Source organism: Mustelus asterias, chromosome 6 (assembly GCF_964213995.1).
Source record: "Mustelus asterias chromosome 6, sMusAst1.hap1.1, whole genome shotgun sequence".
Classification (NCBI taxonomy): Eukaryota; Metazoa; Chordata; class Chondrichthyes; order Carcharhiniformes; family Triakidae; genus Mustelus; species Mustelus asterias.
Window position 1 is genome coordinate 112,281,716 of NC_135806.1, and position 17,820 is coordinate 112,299,535.

General features: G+C 43.5%; 1 protein-coding gene across 1 annotated transcript; it reads left to right on the top strand.

The window, feature by feature from the left end:
- The first annotated feature begins 7,325 nt into the window (after positions 1-7,325).
- LOC144495080 (proteinase-activated receptor 2-like) lies at positions 7,326-17,820 on the top strand. Its single transcript, XM_078214944.1, has 2 exons — positions 7,326-7,449; positions 16,078-17,820. The coding sequence occupies exons 1-2, from the start codon at positions 7,392-7,394 to the stop codon at positions 17,160-17,162; spliced, it is 1,143 nt and encodes a 380-aa protein (XP_078071070.1). The 5' UTR covers positions 7,326-7,391; the 3' UTR covers positions 17,163-17,820.

The following is a 17,820-nucleotide window of genomic DNA, read 5'->3' on the forward strand; positions in this document are numbered from 1 at the left end:
TCCTCCAGTACGCTTCCTGGAGTCAATAACTATCTCCTTTGTTTTGTTGACATTGAGGGAGAGATTGTTGTTGTCACACCAGTTTCATCAGATTCTCTATCTCTTTCCTGTACTCCATCTCGTCATTGTTTGAAATCTGATCCACTACGGAGGTGTCATCGGCAAACTTGAAAATCAAGTTGGAGGGGAATTTGGCCACACAGTCATAGATGTATAAGAAGTATAGTACAGGTTGAGGACACAGCCTTGTGGGGCACCGGTGTTGAGGGTGATTGAGGAGATGTTTTTGCCTATCCTCACTGATTGCGGTTTGTGGGTTAGGAAGTTCAGGTTCCAGTCGCAGAGGGAGGTGCCGAGGCCCAGGCCATGGAGTTTGGAGATGAGTTTCATGGGAATAATAGTGTTGAACGGTGAGCTGTAGTCAATAAATAGGCGTCTGACATGGGTGCCTTTGTTATCTAGGTGTTCCAGGGTTGAGTGCAGGGCCAGGGAGATGGCATCTGCTGTTGACCTATTGCAGCGGTAGGCAAACTGCAGTGGATCCAGACAGTCTGGGAGGCTGGAATTGATTCGTGCCATGACTAACCTTTCGAAGTACTTCATAATGATGGATGTCAGAGCCATCGGACGATAGTCATTAAGGCACGCTGCCTGGCGTTTCTTTGGTACCGGGATGATGGTCATCATCCTGAAGCAGGTAAGGACCTCAGATTGGTGTAAAGAGAGGTTGAAAATGTCTGTGAATACCCTCGCCAGCTGGTCCACACAGGATCTGAGTGTTCGTTCAGGTACCCCATCCGGGCCAGTCGCTTTCCATGGGTTGATCTTCGAGAAGGCTGTTCGGATGTCTGCAATGTTCACCTTGCATTCAGATTCATCCGATGCTTCCGGTATGGAGGACGAACTCTCGCTGACCTCTTGCTCAAAACAGGTATAGAATGCATTAAGCTCATCAGGGAGGGGTGCATTCGTGCTGGCGATTTTACATGCTTTCATCTTGTAGCCTTTTATGTCTTTGTGATTTTCGTGACTTTCTGATTTTTTTTGGAAAATTCCGCCCTATATTATCGTTCCTTCACTGTCACTGGATCAAAATCCCGGAACTCCCTTCCTAACAGCACTGTGAATCTCCCTATAGCACATGAACTGCAGCGGTTCAAGACGACAGCTCACAATGAGGGATGGGCAATGCATACTGGCCTAGCCAGCGACACCCACATCCATAAACAAATATGAAGTATTTCTTATTAGCACAGCAAGTTACAATCTCTTCCTTTACAATTGATGCAAATTCTTAAAAGTGGTTTTCAAACGCTCTTAAAAACAATTTTGGCTCCCACAGACTTCTGAAAGAAATTTCAAATGTTTCTTTTCTGTAGTGCCTCTAATCAAAGGTACTTGTGATGAGCAGGTTCTTAAAGATGGTAAGTATTAAATTTTGATTTAAAAAAATTAAGCAGGTCACACATTATTTGGGCAAGAAGAATCTAAGTGGGATAAAAGAGCAAAGGGATCTGGTAGTACAATATTTAAATGACTAAAAGTGGTGATGCAGGTCAATAATAAAAGCAGAGACTGAGTAGACTGGGACTATCCTCTTTGGAATTCAGAAGAAAGAGGGGAGATCTTATAGAAATGTCTAAGATTATGAAGTGAATAGATAAGGTATAAGTAGGGAGGTTGTTTCCACTGGTGGGTGAAACTGGCGGGAGAAGTAGGGGGTGTAACCTCGAAATAAGGGGGAGCAGGTTTAGGACTGAGTTGAGGTGGAGCTTCTTCACACAAAGGGTTGTGAATCTGTGGAACTCTGCCCAGTGAAGCAGTTGAGGCTACCTCATTGAATGATTTTAAGGTAAAGATAGATAGATTTTTGAACAGTAAAGGAATTAAGGTTTATGGTGAGCGGGTGGGTAAGTGGAGCTGAGTCCATGAAAAGATCAGCTATGTGAGTATCAGATGGCCTACTCCTGCTCCTAGTTCTTATGCCCCCAGGGACAAGGGGTTGATTTTTACCAGGTGACGTATTGCTCAACTCCAGAGAGGAATGTCGATGCTGCTCCCGGCAATAGTCAACACCCACACAGAGCATCCTCGAAAGGACGTACCTTCCTCTCCCCCACTCTCCTTCCCCTCCATTCTTTCCTGCCATTTAAACAGAATTGAAAAGCAGAGAAGTAATGCTAAGCTTGCATTGAGCTTTGAATAGATGGCTCTTGGGGTACTGTGCGCAGTTCTGATCACCATCTTATAAAAGGGATATGAAGACTCTGAAAAGAATGAGAATAAGCTTTACAAGGATGGCACGGGAACCTTGAGGATCTTCCTACCTCGACAGGATGAACAGATTGGGGCAGGAATTTTCCAGTCTCGCCCATAATGGGAGCTGTTGCAGGTGGGATGGAAAATTCAGAGAGGCAGCTAAAGATCCATGAATTTTGGATGTTAACATCCATCCTACCCAAGATCATGGCCTGGATTTTTTACTCTTGAAAGGAGGATGCTGAGCAGTGGTCTAATAGAAGTCTTTAAAATGTTGAAAGGTTTTAATGATGTAGGTACAAAAGACTGAATTTTTATCTCGGAGGTGGCACTGATCGCACCATCGTGATTCCCATCTCTGTCACCAGACTGCCAGAGAATTGGCTTGGAGTGGAGCCTGCTGCTGGAAGGAGGTACGGAGGAACAGAAACAGGATAGAACATAGAACAGTACAGCACAGAACAGGCCCTTCGGCCCACGATGTTGTGCCGACCTTCATCTGAAACCAAGATCAAGCTATCCCACTCCCTACCATCCTGGTGTGCTCCATGTGCCTATCCAATAACCGCTTAAATGTTCCTAAAGTGTCTGACTCCACTATCACTGCAGGCAGTCCATTCCACACCCCAACCACTCTCTGCGTGAAGAACCTACCTCTGATATCCTTCCTATATCTCCCACCATGAACCCTATAGTTATGCCCCCTTGTAATAGCTCCATCCACCCGAGGAAATAGTCTTTGAACGTTCACTCGATCTATCCCCTTCATCATTTTATAAACCTCTATTAAGTCTCCCCTCAATCTCCTCCGCTCCAGAGAGAACAGCCCCAGCTCCCTCAACCTTTCCTCATAAGACCGACACTCCAAACCAGGCAGCATCCTGGTAAATCTCCTCTGCACTCTCTCCAGCGCTTCCACATCCTTCTTATAGTGAGGTGACCAGAACTGCACGCAATATTCCAAATGCGGTCTCACCAAGGTCCTGTACAGTTGCAGCATAACCCCACGGCTCTTAAACTCCAACCCCCTGTTAATAAAAGCTAACACACTATATGCCTTCTTCACAGCTCTATCCACTTGAGTGGCAACCTTTAGAGATCTGTGGATATGGATGATCCTGGAATGAGCAGGTTAAAAGGCCCACCTCCTTTCCTTAAGAAACATTTCCTGGTTAATTTGATGGAATCAGGGGTGAAGGTTCAGCTGTATCAGGAAGGCCTCACAAGCTATAGAAATATAAACTCTCTGATCAATTTAACCCCTCCTCCCCACTTTTAGCCTTATCCCCCTCACTCATTATCCACTTTATGAACAGAACTCACAAGCCTAATATACAGTTGGAAGCTTTGAATAGCCCATAAAAGTCCCCAAATAAACAAATAGATTTTTCAAAGCAGTCAAACACATGTAAAATGATTAGGCAGTAGAGAGGGAGAAACTATTTCTACAAATTATAGAATCAAAGAATCACTACAGTGCAGAAGGAGGCTACTAGGCCCATCGAGCCTGCATCGACAAAGCCACCCAGACCTTATCCCTGTAAGCCCACGTATTTACTCTGCTAACTCCCTGACACTAAGGGGTAATTTAACATGGCCAATCCACCTAACCCGCACATCTGTGGGAGGAAACCGGATCACCCAGTGGAAACCCACGCAGACACAGGGAGAATGTGCAAACTCCACACAGACACCTATGGCCAGAATCGAACCCGGGACCCTTGTGCTATGAGGCAGCAGTGCTAATCACTGTGCCACTGTGCCACCCATAATGAAAGGATTGCCAAATTGAAAGCAATTGGAAAAAGAAGCAAAAATGGATTGAGGAAAACCTTTTACATGCAGTGTGTGGTTAATATCTGGAAAGCACAGCCTGAGAGTGTGGTGGAGAAAAGTTCAACTGAAGCTGTGCAAAGGAAATTAGAGTGCTACCTGAAAGGAGGAAGGTGCAGGATTACAGAGAGAAGGCAGGAGAATTGTGCCAGGTGAATTGTCCATTCGGAGAGCAGGCGCAGACAAGATGGGCTGAGCAGCCTCCTTCTGTACTGGAACAAATCTTTGATCCTGTGAAGATTTACACTCCCCCTTTCAAGTTCACCTGAGAACCAAACTCCTGGAAAGTCAACTACAAGAGGCTTACTGAGAATCCTCTGCTTTATAAAACTTTCATTTCAACCAAAATATTAACTTGTCTAAGAAACTACAGGCTTGCCATATAAGAGAGACTGAGATTGTAATTGTATTGTTACTTCACTCATCTTTTTATGTATTCATTCATGGGACATGGGCATCACTGGCTGGCCAGCATTTATTGCCCATCCCTAGTTGCCCTTGGGGGGCAGTTGAGAGTCAACCACATTGCTGTGGCTCTGGAATCACATGTAGGCCAGACCAGGTAAGGACAGCAGATTTCCTTTCCTAAAGGGCATTATTAAACCAGATGGTTTTTTCTGACAATTGACAATGGGTTTATGGTCATCAGTACGTTCTTAATTCCAGATATTTTTTATTGAATTCAAATTCCACCATCTGCCGCAGCAGGATTCGAACCTAGATCCCAAGAACATTAGCTGAGTTTCTGGATTAATAGTCTAGCGATAATACCACTAGGCCATTGCCTCTGTATCTAATCTTTTTGTAAGTGATAGTGTAGGTGAGTCAAATGAGTGAGATTACATTTTTTAAACTTTTGGGGCAGGTTTGTGGAAATAAATAACTTTCCTTATTCTTTAATTCACAAAAATAGCTTGCTACTGGAATTAAATTGGGACAATCACTGTGAGGGTAAGAAGACACAAACACCTCACTTACAAATTACAGTGAACTTGGTATTACAGACAGGAGAGAGAGAGACAGTCTGATTGTCCTAATTTCCTCTCACCATCCGTCCTGAACGTGCTTTGAATTGATTTTTTTCAAGCATTGGCAGTGGCGTATTTTCCCAATGCCTTGATTTTGGGATCAATTTTACTAATACACACACACACATTAAAGGGGTAGATAGAGGAAAGGGGTTTTACAGAACAAGGACCACAGTAAAGAAATATTAGTTCACCTGAATTCCAGAGTCCAAAGTCAGAATCCAATGAGAGATTTTTTCATATGCAGGTGTTCCAAGTCAGCTGGCCGAAGGCCAGAGTTGTAGGATTCACTTATCAGTTGGGGCTGATATCGCAAGACGATGCAGATACACAAAGACTGAGTTGGGACTATGGGCAATGAAGCAAAGTCTTCCAGCAGAGTCAGGCTTGGTAGGCAGGCTGTTCACCATGTGATATGTGCATGCACAAACACATGCATATTCACACACATGCTCATACATATGCAATAAAGGGGGAGATAGGAAAAGGAGCTTTACAGTACCGACAATCACAGAAACACACAAGTTCCAGAATCCATTGAGGAAGTCTTTCACATTGGCATTCAAGGCCATGTGGCTGAAGACCAGAGTTGTAGGATCCAACTATCAGTTTGGGCTGAAATCATAAGATGACCTCGGTGTGCAGAGATTGAGTCAGTTCTGAGCATGAGTTTAACTTGTGTAAGATATTAGTTTGGCCTGCAACAGCAACTAGTTCTGGATGCCACATTTTAACAATGTTGTGAAGGTTTCGGCCATATTGCAGAAGGTGTTTACAAGAATGCTTCCAGAGATGAGGAACTCCAGTTACGGGGATAGATTGGAGAGGTTGGGACTGTTTTCCTTGCAGCAGAGAAGGTTGAGAAAAAACCTGGTAGAAATATTTAAAATCATGAGGAGTCTGGGCAGAGTAAATAGGGAGAAACTGTTCCCCATCAAGAACAAAAGGTACAGATTTAAGGCCATTAAGAAAAGAAGCAAAAGCGATAAGAAATGAACGTGTTCACACAGCGAGTGGTTGGGGTCTAGAATACACTGCTTGATAGCGTAGTGGAGGCAGGTTCAATGAGGCATTTCAAAACCTTTATTGGAAAAGGAACAACCTGTAGGATTAAGAGGAGATTGGCACTATGTGAAATGCTCATGGAACTGTAGTATAACTCTTGTGATAAAAGTCAAGGTTTGACCATATACTCCAATAAGGGCAGTATAGTGGGAAGGATGCTACAGTGGTTAGCACTGCTGCCTCACAGCGCCAGGGACCGGGTTTGATTCCTGGCTTGAGTCACTGTGGAGTCTGCACATTCTCCCCGTGTCTGCGTGGGTTTCCTCTGAGTGTTCTGGTTTCCTTCCACAGTGCGAAAGTCATGCTAAATTCTCCCTCCGTATACCTGAACAGGCACCGGAGTGTGAAGACCAGGGGATTTTCACAGTAACTTCATTGCAGTGTTAATGTAAGCCTACTTGGGACACTAATAAATAAACTTAAAACTTAAATAGATTAGTTTCATCAGAGTTCAGTTACATTAAATAATGCCTTATATTAAAACAATCAATGAAAGTAATCTGAGTTTCCCCCAAGCTTTATGCTATGAAATCGCTTTGGATAAAACCCTCACCTGCCCTTCGTATTCATTCTGATGCAAGATCTACCCTGTTGCTGTGAAGTGATGAAAATCTATGATAAAAATAAAATACTGCTGGAAAACTGAAACAAAAACAGAATACTGGTCAATCGCAACAGGCTTTTTAAATTCCAATGTATGGAATATGACTGGCATTCAGTCTGATGAAAAATTACTTTCATTACTGGCAAGTGTTGTCATGATTTGTACTCCTGAGAGAAACATTGTGTGTTTATGTTTTTATTGTGGATACCCTGCGTTTCTCCAGGGAGAGAGGTATGTGTAAACTTCTCGCACGGATGTTGATACCTGGAGGCATAGCAGGCTGGTGACTCACTGCCGCCTGCCCTGATACTACCAAGCTGAATGCAGTATCAGTGTTTCCCACACCCTCCTGTCTCAAGGCAGGTACAGATCTGGCAGATAGCCCCGCCCCCTGTGCCTCAGGCCACGCCTCCTTTGCAGGTTCCCCCCAATCGGATTGCTGCCAGTCCAAGCTCCTGTCAATCAGCCAGTCCCAGGTAAGAGGATCCGGCCCCTTTCCGCAAGGAGCTGCTGATATATAGAGCGGAGCGGGGTGGGCAGGGCAGTTAGAGTGTGTTCCTGTTCCCCTGTAGTTTGGTACTGAGTGAGGAAGTATTGCGAGGATGTCTGCAGTGACATTGGCGGCGTGGCTGCTGCTGTTGTTGCCAGTTTGCCGGGCAGGTAAGACTGTGGAGGAGAGGAGTTGGAAAGCCGGAGAGGTTTCAGTGATCAATTGCTCTGTGCTGCTTAATGACTGGTGCTGGGAGCTCGGAGATTTATTAGAGAGTCCTGTTAGTGAGGCAAGTGTCGTGGGGCTTGGATAAAGGAACATTTTTTGACCTTCATTGCAATATTCATAAAGTAGAAAACTTTGCGATTTTTATTTCCCTGTTCGGTCCGGAGTTTGTTTGAAAGTTAGTGACTGTTGCTCCCTCGCCATTGCCTCCTTCGGTGATCCCGACTGAACAATTAGGCTGGACGCAGCTTCCATTTCTGGTTTTGTCCCCAGACTATGGAGCATTAGGCCGGAACTGAAGGGAAAATACATTTTTATCTTGTAAAAGTGAGAGCGCATATGTCTTTTGGCTTTTCGTTGCATTTTGGAACACTCCGATGTGAACTTTAACTAAAACGTGCTAATGGAGAGTTACTGAATCCTAGGTTGTTAATTCAATTACGTGCTTGCTGCTAAACTAAATTGGATTGTGATTGAAAGGAAAACTGATTTGGTTACTAGCTGTAGTAAACTGCCTATTGCTGTTATCTACAGCAATCTGCCCTACTGTTGGAGGGAGACAGTATATTACCCAATCTCCGATCAAGGTTCCTTGTTCACTGGTTCAGTCTTTTTTTTTGCACTGTTTGCTTTGCCATTGTTGATGTCACTGGGTTAATCTGTCACTGAAACATTATCAGGATATATTGATGTACTGGGTTGGCTGAATGGAGTAGATTCCATGGGGAGTAAACATGTACTTGAATTAATGTCGTCCTCCTGTAGTACTTAAATATTGTGGATTTATTCCGTATGGCTGTGTAGAGCAAAATACATTAGTTCCAAGATAATTATCACCCAACTTTTAACTCTCCTAATCGCCAGAATAAAGATTTTTTTTAATGGTTGGATAAAGTAACAGGGGAATTGGTCCAAACTTGCGGAAGGCAAATGCGTGACTTCAGAACTAACGTACCTAAAACCATCAAGTTATTAGACTGCTTCCTAGTGAAATTTAATCTTGACTAGGGTGAACATTTGAAGGTGTTTTAATATACTTCCCCCATTGCATTAAGAGCTTTTGTGACCTCTCGGGTTCTGAAACAATCTTTCAATTCCTCCCTTTTTAATATTGAGTATGCAATTGCAGTAAAATGTTGACCAATTAAGGTTATAAGGCTGGGTGTACATATTGTGCCCGTGATCCTGAACGGTAGCTGTATGGTTGCAATCCAGAACTTGTTGATAAGGTGTGTGTCATGCTGTAACTACGACAGCATTGTATAAGGGTGTGGTTGAATACTGATCCTTCCAAGGTAAAGTTTAGAATTGCTACAAGCCGAGTTAGTCACGAGGTTTTAAACGTAATCGAGAGTGACGGTTCCATTGGCTGCTCAAAGTAACTAAGAAAATGGGTTTTCTTTTATTTCCTTTTATCCTTAAGCCCTTGTAAGAAGGAAATAAACATGTCTTTGAAACCAGTAACAGTGGTCCGGGTGCTCTCTCTCCCTCCTAATAGGTACAAGCCTGGCACATTCTGATCTGGGTGGGGGAGGGGTTAGGTAGAAAGCCATATCATTATACTTCATGGTCACGCAATTTTATTATTTGACAGAAGTGGGGCCACCACCTGAATTTGTTTGTTTGTCTCAAAGTTAACTTTGGTAATAAAAGCAAAATTCTGTGGATGCTAGAAATCAGAAATGATGTAAAATGCTGGAAAAACTTAGATCTGGCAGCACCTGTGGAGAGAAACCAAGTCTGTATGACTCCTCAGGAGAGTGAGTAATGTGATGGATTATCTTGTGTATAAGAGGGGGTGGAGCAGAGTGGAAGGTTAGTAAATGGTGGGAGTTAGGAGAGATTGTAACAACAATGTGTGGTGCATCAGGCAGAGGGGAGTGTTAATGGCAATGTGAAGATAGCAGGATGTGTTAACAGGAGAACAAAAGTCACTGCTCAGTGAATGCAAAAGTAAAGAACAACAGCCAGTCCATTGTCTGGAGAGGGGAATTAAGTTTATTTATTAGTGTCGCAAGTAGGCTTACATTAACACTGCAATGAAGTTACTGTGGAAATGCCCTAGTAGCTACACTCGGGCACCTGTTCGGGCGCACTGAGGGAGAATTTAGCATAGCCAATGCACCTAACCAGCACGTCTTTCAGACTGTGGGAGGAAACCCACGCAGACATGAGGAGAACGTGCAGACTCCACACAGACAGCGACCCAAGCTGGGTATTGAACCCGGGTCCCTGGCGCTGTGAGGCAGCAGTGCTCACCACTCACTGAATATGGGGATCAAAATGGAGGTGAAAGGTCACAGTCTAAAGTTGTTGAACTTGAAGTCCTGATGGCCTAATCGGAAGATGAGGTGCTGCTCTTCCAGTTTATGTTGGGCTTCACTGGAGCTTTGCAACAGGTCAAGGACAGACAAGTGGGCATGAGAACAAGATGGTATATTAAAATGGCAGGTGACAGGAATGTTGGGGGTCGTGCTGTGGATGGAACAAAGGTGTTCTGTAAAATGGTGTCTGTCTGTATTTAGTCTCCCCCATGTAGTGGAGACTGCATTGGAAGCAAATACAATAGTCCATATTGATGGAGGTACAAGTGAATGTTGCTTCACCTCAAAGGGTGTTTTGGGTCTTACGAGGCGAGGAGGTAAAGGGACTGGTGATGCACCTCCTGCGAGTGCTATGGGAAGGGGATGAGAGGTTGGGGGATGATAGAGGAATGCAGCAGGGTGTCTCAGAAGAAGTGGTCCCTGTGGAATGCTAATGGAGGCTGAGGGAAGATGTGGTTCATGGTGGCATCATGCTGGAATCCAAAGATGTGCAGGATAGGTTGGCCATGATAAATTGACCCTAGTGTCAGGGGATTAGCGCGGGTGGGGTTATGGGAATAGGGCCTGGGTGGGATTGTGGTCGGTGCAGACTCAATGGGCCAAATGGCCTCCTACTGCACTGTAGCGATTCTATGATTTTTGTGACTGAGAATAATCCTTTGGAGGTGTCGGGGACAAGGAGAACCAGTCATGGTTCTGGGAGGAGTGAGGGCAGAGGCGTGGGAAATGGTTGGGCTGAACCCTGAGTGCCCTGTCAACCACAGTGGGATGGGGTGGAAACCTTGGTTAAGGAAAGCAGCAGACATGTCATGAGCACCATTTTTGAATGTGGCACCATTGGAACAGATGGGGCAGAGTCCTTAGTGTGAGGAGCTGCAGTTGAGATAGCTGCGGGGAGAGGTGGGTTTGTAATAAATATTGGTGGTCAGTCCAAAAGAGAAAATGCTGGAAAATCTCAGCTGGTCTGGCAGCATCTGTAAGGAGAGAAAAGAGCTGATGTTTTGAATCCAGATGACCCTTTATCAAAGCTAAAAGGCATAGAAAGTGGGAGATATTTATACTGCCGGATGAGGAAATGAAAGAGTAAAGAGCTGCTAATGGCCAAATGGCAGAGAAGCTGAAACCAGAGGGTAAACTGTGACAGATGGGGGTGGGGAGGAAATGAGAGAGAGAAAATTTAGAAAAGGTGAGGAGAGTGGTGGTGGGGGGAGGGTGGAAGAAAGACAACAAAGAAATAAAAGGTAGAGAATGGTTTTTAAAAAAAAAATTAAATAAAATGGAAACAAGGGGTTGAAGTGGGGTGGAGCTAATCATCTGAAGTTGTTGAATTCAACCGCAAGGCTGCCTAGCCAGAAGATGAGATGCTCTAGTTTGTATTGAGCTTCACTGGAACATTGCAGCAGGGCAAGGACAGACATGTGGGCATGGGAGCGGGATCGTGTGTTAAAATGGCAAGCAACCGGAAGGTCAGGGTCCTGATTGCGCACAGACCGAAGGTGCTCAGCAAAGCCAAATTTGGTGGTCAGTCTGTTTCTGGAAATGAGGCAAAGGAAAGGAAGTGTCTGAGATGAATCGTGAGAGGTGGAATTTTTTGAAACCAACTTGATAACTTCGTGTCTCCTCGTATGACAGATCTGCCATCCAGGAATCAGCCTGGTACACCTTCGTTGTATGATGACTAAGTGTTTTGTGGTGGGTCATAGTGCAGAGGGAAGTGTCTGAGAGTTGGCACTCCGCCTCTGTGGTAGAGGTTAGTACACCCGACAACAACAGCCCCATCCATGTGCGCAGATTTGGTAACAATGTCAGGGTTGTCCCTAAGGGAACGGAGTGCAGCAAATTCAGAAGGAGGCAGGTTAGAGTGGGTGAGAGGAGCAGAGGAAATCAAAATGGTTGGGGGGGGGGGGGGGCGGGGGGGCACAGTGGTTAGCACTGCTGCCTTGAAGCACCAGGGACTCTGGTTTGATTTCTGGCTTGGGTCACTGTCTGTGCGGAGTCTGCACATCCTCCCTATGTCTGTGTGGGGTTGCTCTGGTTTCCTCCCACAGTCCAAAAGAAGTGCTGGTTAGGTGCATTGGCTGTGCTAAATTCTCCCTCGGTGTACCTGAAGAGGTGCCAGAGTGTGACGTCTGAAGGATTTTCACACTAACTTCATTGCAGTGTTAATGCAAGCCTACTTGTGACGCTAATAAATGAAATTTAAACTTTAGTTCTTTTAAAGATCACAAGAGGGTGGGATCCAGGTAGAGGGAGAATACTGGAGTGGGGGGGGGGGGGGGGTACATTTCCTGGAAGAAGTGAGCATGGCGATGGAGGTGACGGAAGAAGACTTCAGTAAGATTCGGACGCTGAAATTTGTTGCGGTAAAGTTGGAAGGGGATCAAACAAGTCGTTTGCTGAAAAAGTTCAGCGTCAGAGGGTATTGTGAACACCCAGCATGGGTTGGGATTGGAAGAAGGAATGGGGTCAGAGGGAAAGGAAGGTCTGCTGGGTCCCAGATGGGTGTGAATTGCCAGAGCTTGCCTTTCTTAACATCTGAATGGGAGATAAAGCTTGTTAAGGTGTTGGATTAGGCGAAGAATAACTTCAATGTTGCCAGCTGAATTATTGGATGTATTGGTGATATGGAAATGCCAGAGTTCGACTGGGATGGGCACAGTAAGAAGTCTCTCGACATCAGGTTAAAGTCCAACAGCTTTATTTGGTAGCACAAGCTTTTGGAGCGCAGCTCCTGATGAAGGGGCAGCGCTCATAAAGCTCATGCTACCAAATAAACCTGTTGGACTTTAACCTGTGGATGTATTGGTGCATTGTTCTCAAAGAAGTCGCTCACTAGCTAAAGGCATAACCATAGCAGCATTGTTTGAGGGTGAATGTGTGCCATGACTATTTGGTTTGCAAAACATACCTTGAAGATGATGATCTCATTAGTCACTGCCATGTGCCACCAGGATTATGGGAAATGGTGCTGGTGCATGTTGCCTTTGGGTCTCTTGCCATTCACCTTGAGTCGCTGTCCTCTGATTCTTGACCATTCGGCCAAATGGGGACAGTTTCCTATCTGCACCATGCAGACCCCTCAAGCTTTTGAATGCCGCTATCAAATCTCCTTTCCTTTTTTAAGGCCAGCATCCAAGTTTCTTCAGGCTATTCCTATAACTGAAGCGCCTCACCCCTGGGACCATTCTAGTGAATGGTTTAACATCCTTCCTGAAGTGTGGTGCCCAGAATTGGACAGCATTCTCCAATTCTGGTCGAATCAGGTTTTTTAATGAAGGTTCATCATACCTTCCTTGCTTTTGTACTCTGCCTGTGATCCTGTATGTTGTTAACCTGGTGTTGTTAAACTTCTTACTGTGATCCTGTATGCCTGGCACAGTGGTTAGCACTGCTGTCTCTCAGTGCCAGGGATCTGGGTTCAATTCCTGGTTTGTCACTGTCTGTGCAGAGTCTGCATGTTCTCGATGTGTCTGCGTGAGTTTCCTCCGGGTGCTCTGGTTTCCTCCCATAGTCCAAAAGACGTGCTGGTTAGTTGCGTTGGCCATGCTAAATTCTCCCTCATTGTGCCCGAACAGGCCCTGCAGTGTGGCGACTAGGGGATTTTCACAGTAACTTCATTGCAGTGTTAATGTAAGCCTACTTGTGACACTAATAAATAAACTTTGTTAGCTGCTTTCTCTACCTGATCTGCCACCTTCAGTGTGCACCCTTTCTGTTTCTCCCTGTTCTTTCTGATGTCATCTCATTTTTCTGCACTGAATTTGACCTGCCCAGTCCTCTTGAAGTCTATCACTCACTATCCCCCTCTTTTTGTTATGATCTCGGTTAGTATTATATCTGGACGGGGCAGTCCCTGAATGTAACCCTGGCTCAAAAGACCATAACCTTTTTAAAAAATCAAACACAAAGGAAACAGAGTCATAGCACTGCTTTTAACAAACAAAATTATCCATGAGAAATGGATTATAATACAATACTCCTTTTGTACCCAATACACACAAGTTTTAAGATTCAGACGGATGACAACAGTAACTTGCTTCAAAGTTAGTGTTTGTGGCTTTCTCTTCAGAATTGCCCCTCCAACCCCAGATGTTTGAGAGTTTCTAAACTCTACTCAAATCTTCTCTCTTAGCAGTACATTCACTTGTGATCCTCATTCCAGAATCCACTTCGCATTTTCCAAAAGACCCATTTGACCAGAGCTTCTGCTCCACTTTTAACAGCAAATCTGTGCAAGGTTACATTAACCCCTTTTGGTTTTCTCTGCCTCGACTGGCCTGTTTTGAAGGGCCACAATTGCTATAACTTTCAAGTCTCAGATTATTATTAGAATTAGTTCAAACGTTTCAGTTACCTCTGAAGGTCTGCTTCCAATACAACTAGTTAAACACAATTGTCTCTTTAACTCCGAGCACTTGGTTCTCTGTTCACTTCAGTTTTCTGAAATCATCTTTCTGTCACAATTCTCTGGACTATCCAGTAGTCCCTCATCTACAAACATTCATTCCTTCCACTGCGGGAACTTTGCAAAGCTTTTCATACCTTCCAAACCCATGACCACTACCATCTAGAAGGCTGAGGGCAGCAGATGCATGGGAACACCACCACCTGGAAAGCCCCCCTCAAACCCATGCACTATCTTCACTTGTCAATATTCTGCCATTCCTTCACTGTCACTGGTCAAATTCCTGGAACTCTCTCCCTAACAGCATTGGGGGTGCACCTATGCCACATGGACTGCAGTGGTTCAAGAGGGCTTCCCCCATCACTCCAGGACAATTGGTATGGGCAATAAATGCTGGCTCTCTTCCCCTTCATTAGAAATAACTTCCAAGTTAGTTGTATTTGGACACACTACTCCAGTTTGGGTGGAACCAACTATTTTATAAAATGTTCCTCACACCTTTCCTTGCTTTGGTCCTCTGTTTCTATAAAGCCCAAGATTCTGTATGCCTTATTAGCTACTTTCTGCATCAGCCATGTCCCCATGGCAGGGGTGTGGATCTGGGTAAGATGCTCTTTCAGAGTCAGTGCAGACATGATGGGTCAAATGGCCTCTTTGTGCACTGTAGAAATTTTATTGATTCACTATGGTGCAGGTGGGTTATTCAGCATATTTGAGTTCACGCAACTCTTTTAAATCTATCCCTGCAGCCCTCCAACCTTGTTTCCCTCCAAATGGCCAAACCAAATTTCTTTTTGAAATCGAGGTTGGAAAAGTTCAGACTGCCCTCCTTTTGGGCAGAGACATTTAGGAGGTAACCCCCTAGAGGTTTGGGATTGAGGTTTTGATGGAGCAAGACAATTCCCTCTTGTCAACTCAGTCAGTCATCGAGTCATGATTTAAGATCAGTCAAAAGATTGAGTGAGGAGAATTTTTTTTTTCACGGTCTGATCTGGAACATTCCACCTGGAAAGGCAATGTAAACTTATTCTCTAGATGATTTTAAAGGGATGTGGACAGGTACTTTGATGATTTATGGAGGTTAATGGACGAAGCAGGGGGAGGAACCAAGCACAGACACACTTTCAAAGAGTAAGCAGAGCTACATGTGGCTGCTTTAGTCTTCCCTGTGTCTATAATGCTGAACCATACATTTGAAGTTTTTCTGTTTGAAATTTATTAGGTAGTGCACATCTTGTGGCAGCAGCTATTCTTGGACTTTGAATTAACCCATGTGATTGTGGACACTGTGATGCACCAGACCCACTCTTTGTCTCCATCCAGAATGCACTTGGATACTGCTTGCTTTTTATCACTGAACGTCCTGTTAGACCTGCTTATTGTTGGTTAGATATGATTTCTTCACAATTGGCATGCTCATACAATCTGGTGCAGACACCTTGGGTCTTTGCCTTTGTTTGACCATTTGTTGTTTTTTAAGCAGGTAATCAAGAAAGTAGAGCACAGTGATCAAAGCGCACTTACTATTTTACCAATAAATATACACTAGCATGTATTTTGCGATTATGTTTAATTTAATTCCTCGTTGGCTCTTAAAAAATTAATTTCCATATCTGGATTCCCAATTAATTCTCCAGGCTAGTGGTTCATGTATTAGAAATCAACTCATTTGTATTGATATGTTATATGCGGAATGTAAGACACTTGAGGCAATAGGTTTTAAAGTGTAACCACTAGTGCATTGAGTATCAAACACAATTGCTTTTCAGTACTTTGTCTCAAAAGATTTTTTTAGTCAAGTGCCAAATGCAAGCTGGAATAACCTGTGTAATTCTTAATTTTAGCATCATCACGCAGCTTTTTTGGTAAAGCACCAACCAACAACACCAATGGTGAGCCTGGATTGGAAGTTGATGAGTTTGCTGCGTCTGTACTAACCAGTGGATTGACGACAGTCTTCTTGCCTTTGGTTTACATTATCGTGTTCGTGATTGGCTTGCCTGCAAATGTTATGGCACTCTGGGTATTTGTCTGTCGGACCAAACTGAAGCACCCGGCAGCTATTTACATGGCCAATTTGGCTTTGGCAGATCTCCTGTTTGTCATTTGGTTCCCTTTGAAAATTGCCTACCATCTAAATGGCAACAATTGGATTTATGGTGAAGGACTGTGCAAGGTGCTGGTGGTGTTCTTCTATGGAAACATGTACTGTTCAATTCTATTCATGACGTGCCTCAGTGTTCAACGATATTGGGTTGTTGTTGATCCAATATCTCAATCAAGAAGAAAGATTTCGATTGCCTATGCTGTATCTATTTTCATTTGGATCATGTTTGCATTGGGCACTATGCCATTGTACATAAATATTCAGCAAACTGCAAACATTGCTAACCTTAATATCATAACTTGTCATGATGTCATGCCTGAAGATGTGTTGGCTTCTAACATGTTTGACTACTTTCTGTCATTGGCTATTGGTGTCTACTTCTTTCCAGCATTGCTGACATTAACAGTATATGTGCTGATGATCAAAACATTGAAGGCTTCTCCCACTGAAGACAACATTGGGAAAAGCCGCAAGAGAGCAATCGAGTTGATCATTACTGTTCTTACGATGTATTTGGTTTGCTTCACTCCTAGCAATATTATGCTTATTGTTCACTATTCCCGTATAAAATACGAAGGGGACAGCAATATTTATGCATTCTACATTGTAAGTCTTTGCCTGTCCAGCATAAATAGTTGCATTGATCCCTTTGTCTATTACTTTGTTTCCAAAGATTTCCGAGACCATGTTAAGAATACTTTGCGGTGTCGTAGTGTCAGGGCAGTTAGAAGTCTCCAGGCTTCCTTCGCCTCTAAGAAATTTTCCAAAAGATCTACTTATACTTCTGCCAGTAAAGTTACGACTACAACAAGTAATTGCTGAATGTTAGCATGAACACATCGGTTTGATTCAACAGTTTAATCATGGGTATAGCGTGTACTAAACAGTTTTTCTTCATTGTTAACTGACTTGATAGGCAAAACGCAAACTCATCAAGTGTTGAGCCATTTTGCAAGATCTTAACTGGAGCTATATCAATTTCTTGCAATTGATTGCTCAGCTTTGTTGTACAATATACCTTCAACTTGTCACTTTATTTATTTTTGCACAAAAGTATTGTTTCTGAATTGCTGTGCTGAACAACAGTTGCAGACTGCTCATGAGGATCAAAGTAATCCTCCCTCTGTCAATATAGTATCCAAACATTTTTTAAGAATAGTCCTATATTGAAATATTTGTGAAAATTCTGTTTTTTATATTGTTTGACTACAACACACATTTTAGTTTTCACTTTTAATTTAAAACTTGTATATCACTGCCAAAGGCTTGTATTGTGATTTTTTAAAGATTGAATGCATTGTTAAAATTTGTACAGTGACTGTGAACCTTTTCTATAACCCGTTTGAAAAAAAATAGGAAAAGCAACAGGGGATGTTTAATAGTTCGTGTTTAAGAATATTAAGAAAACCAATCAGTAAATTGTTCTGAAATCTTCAATACTGTGAATAATGCATTTATTCTGAATAAATATTTTTTACAG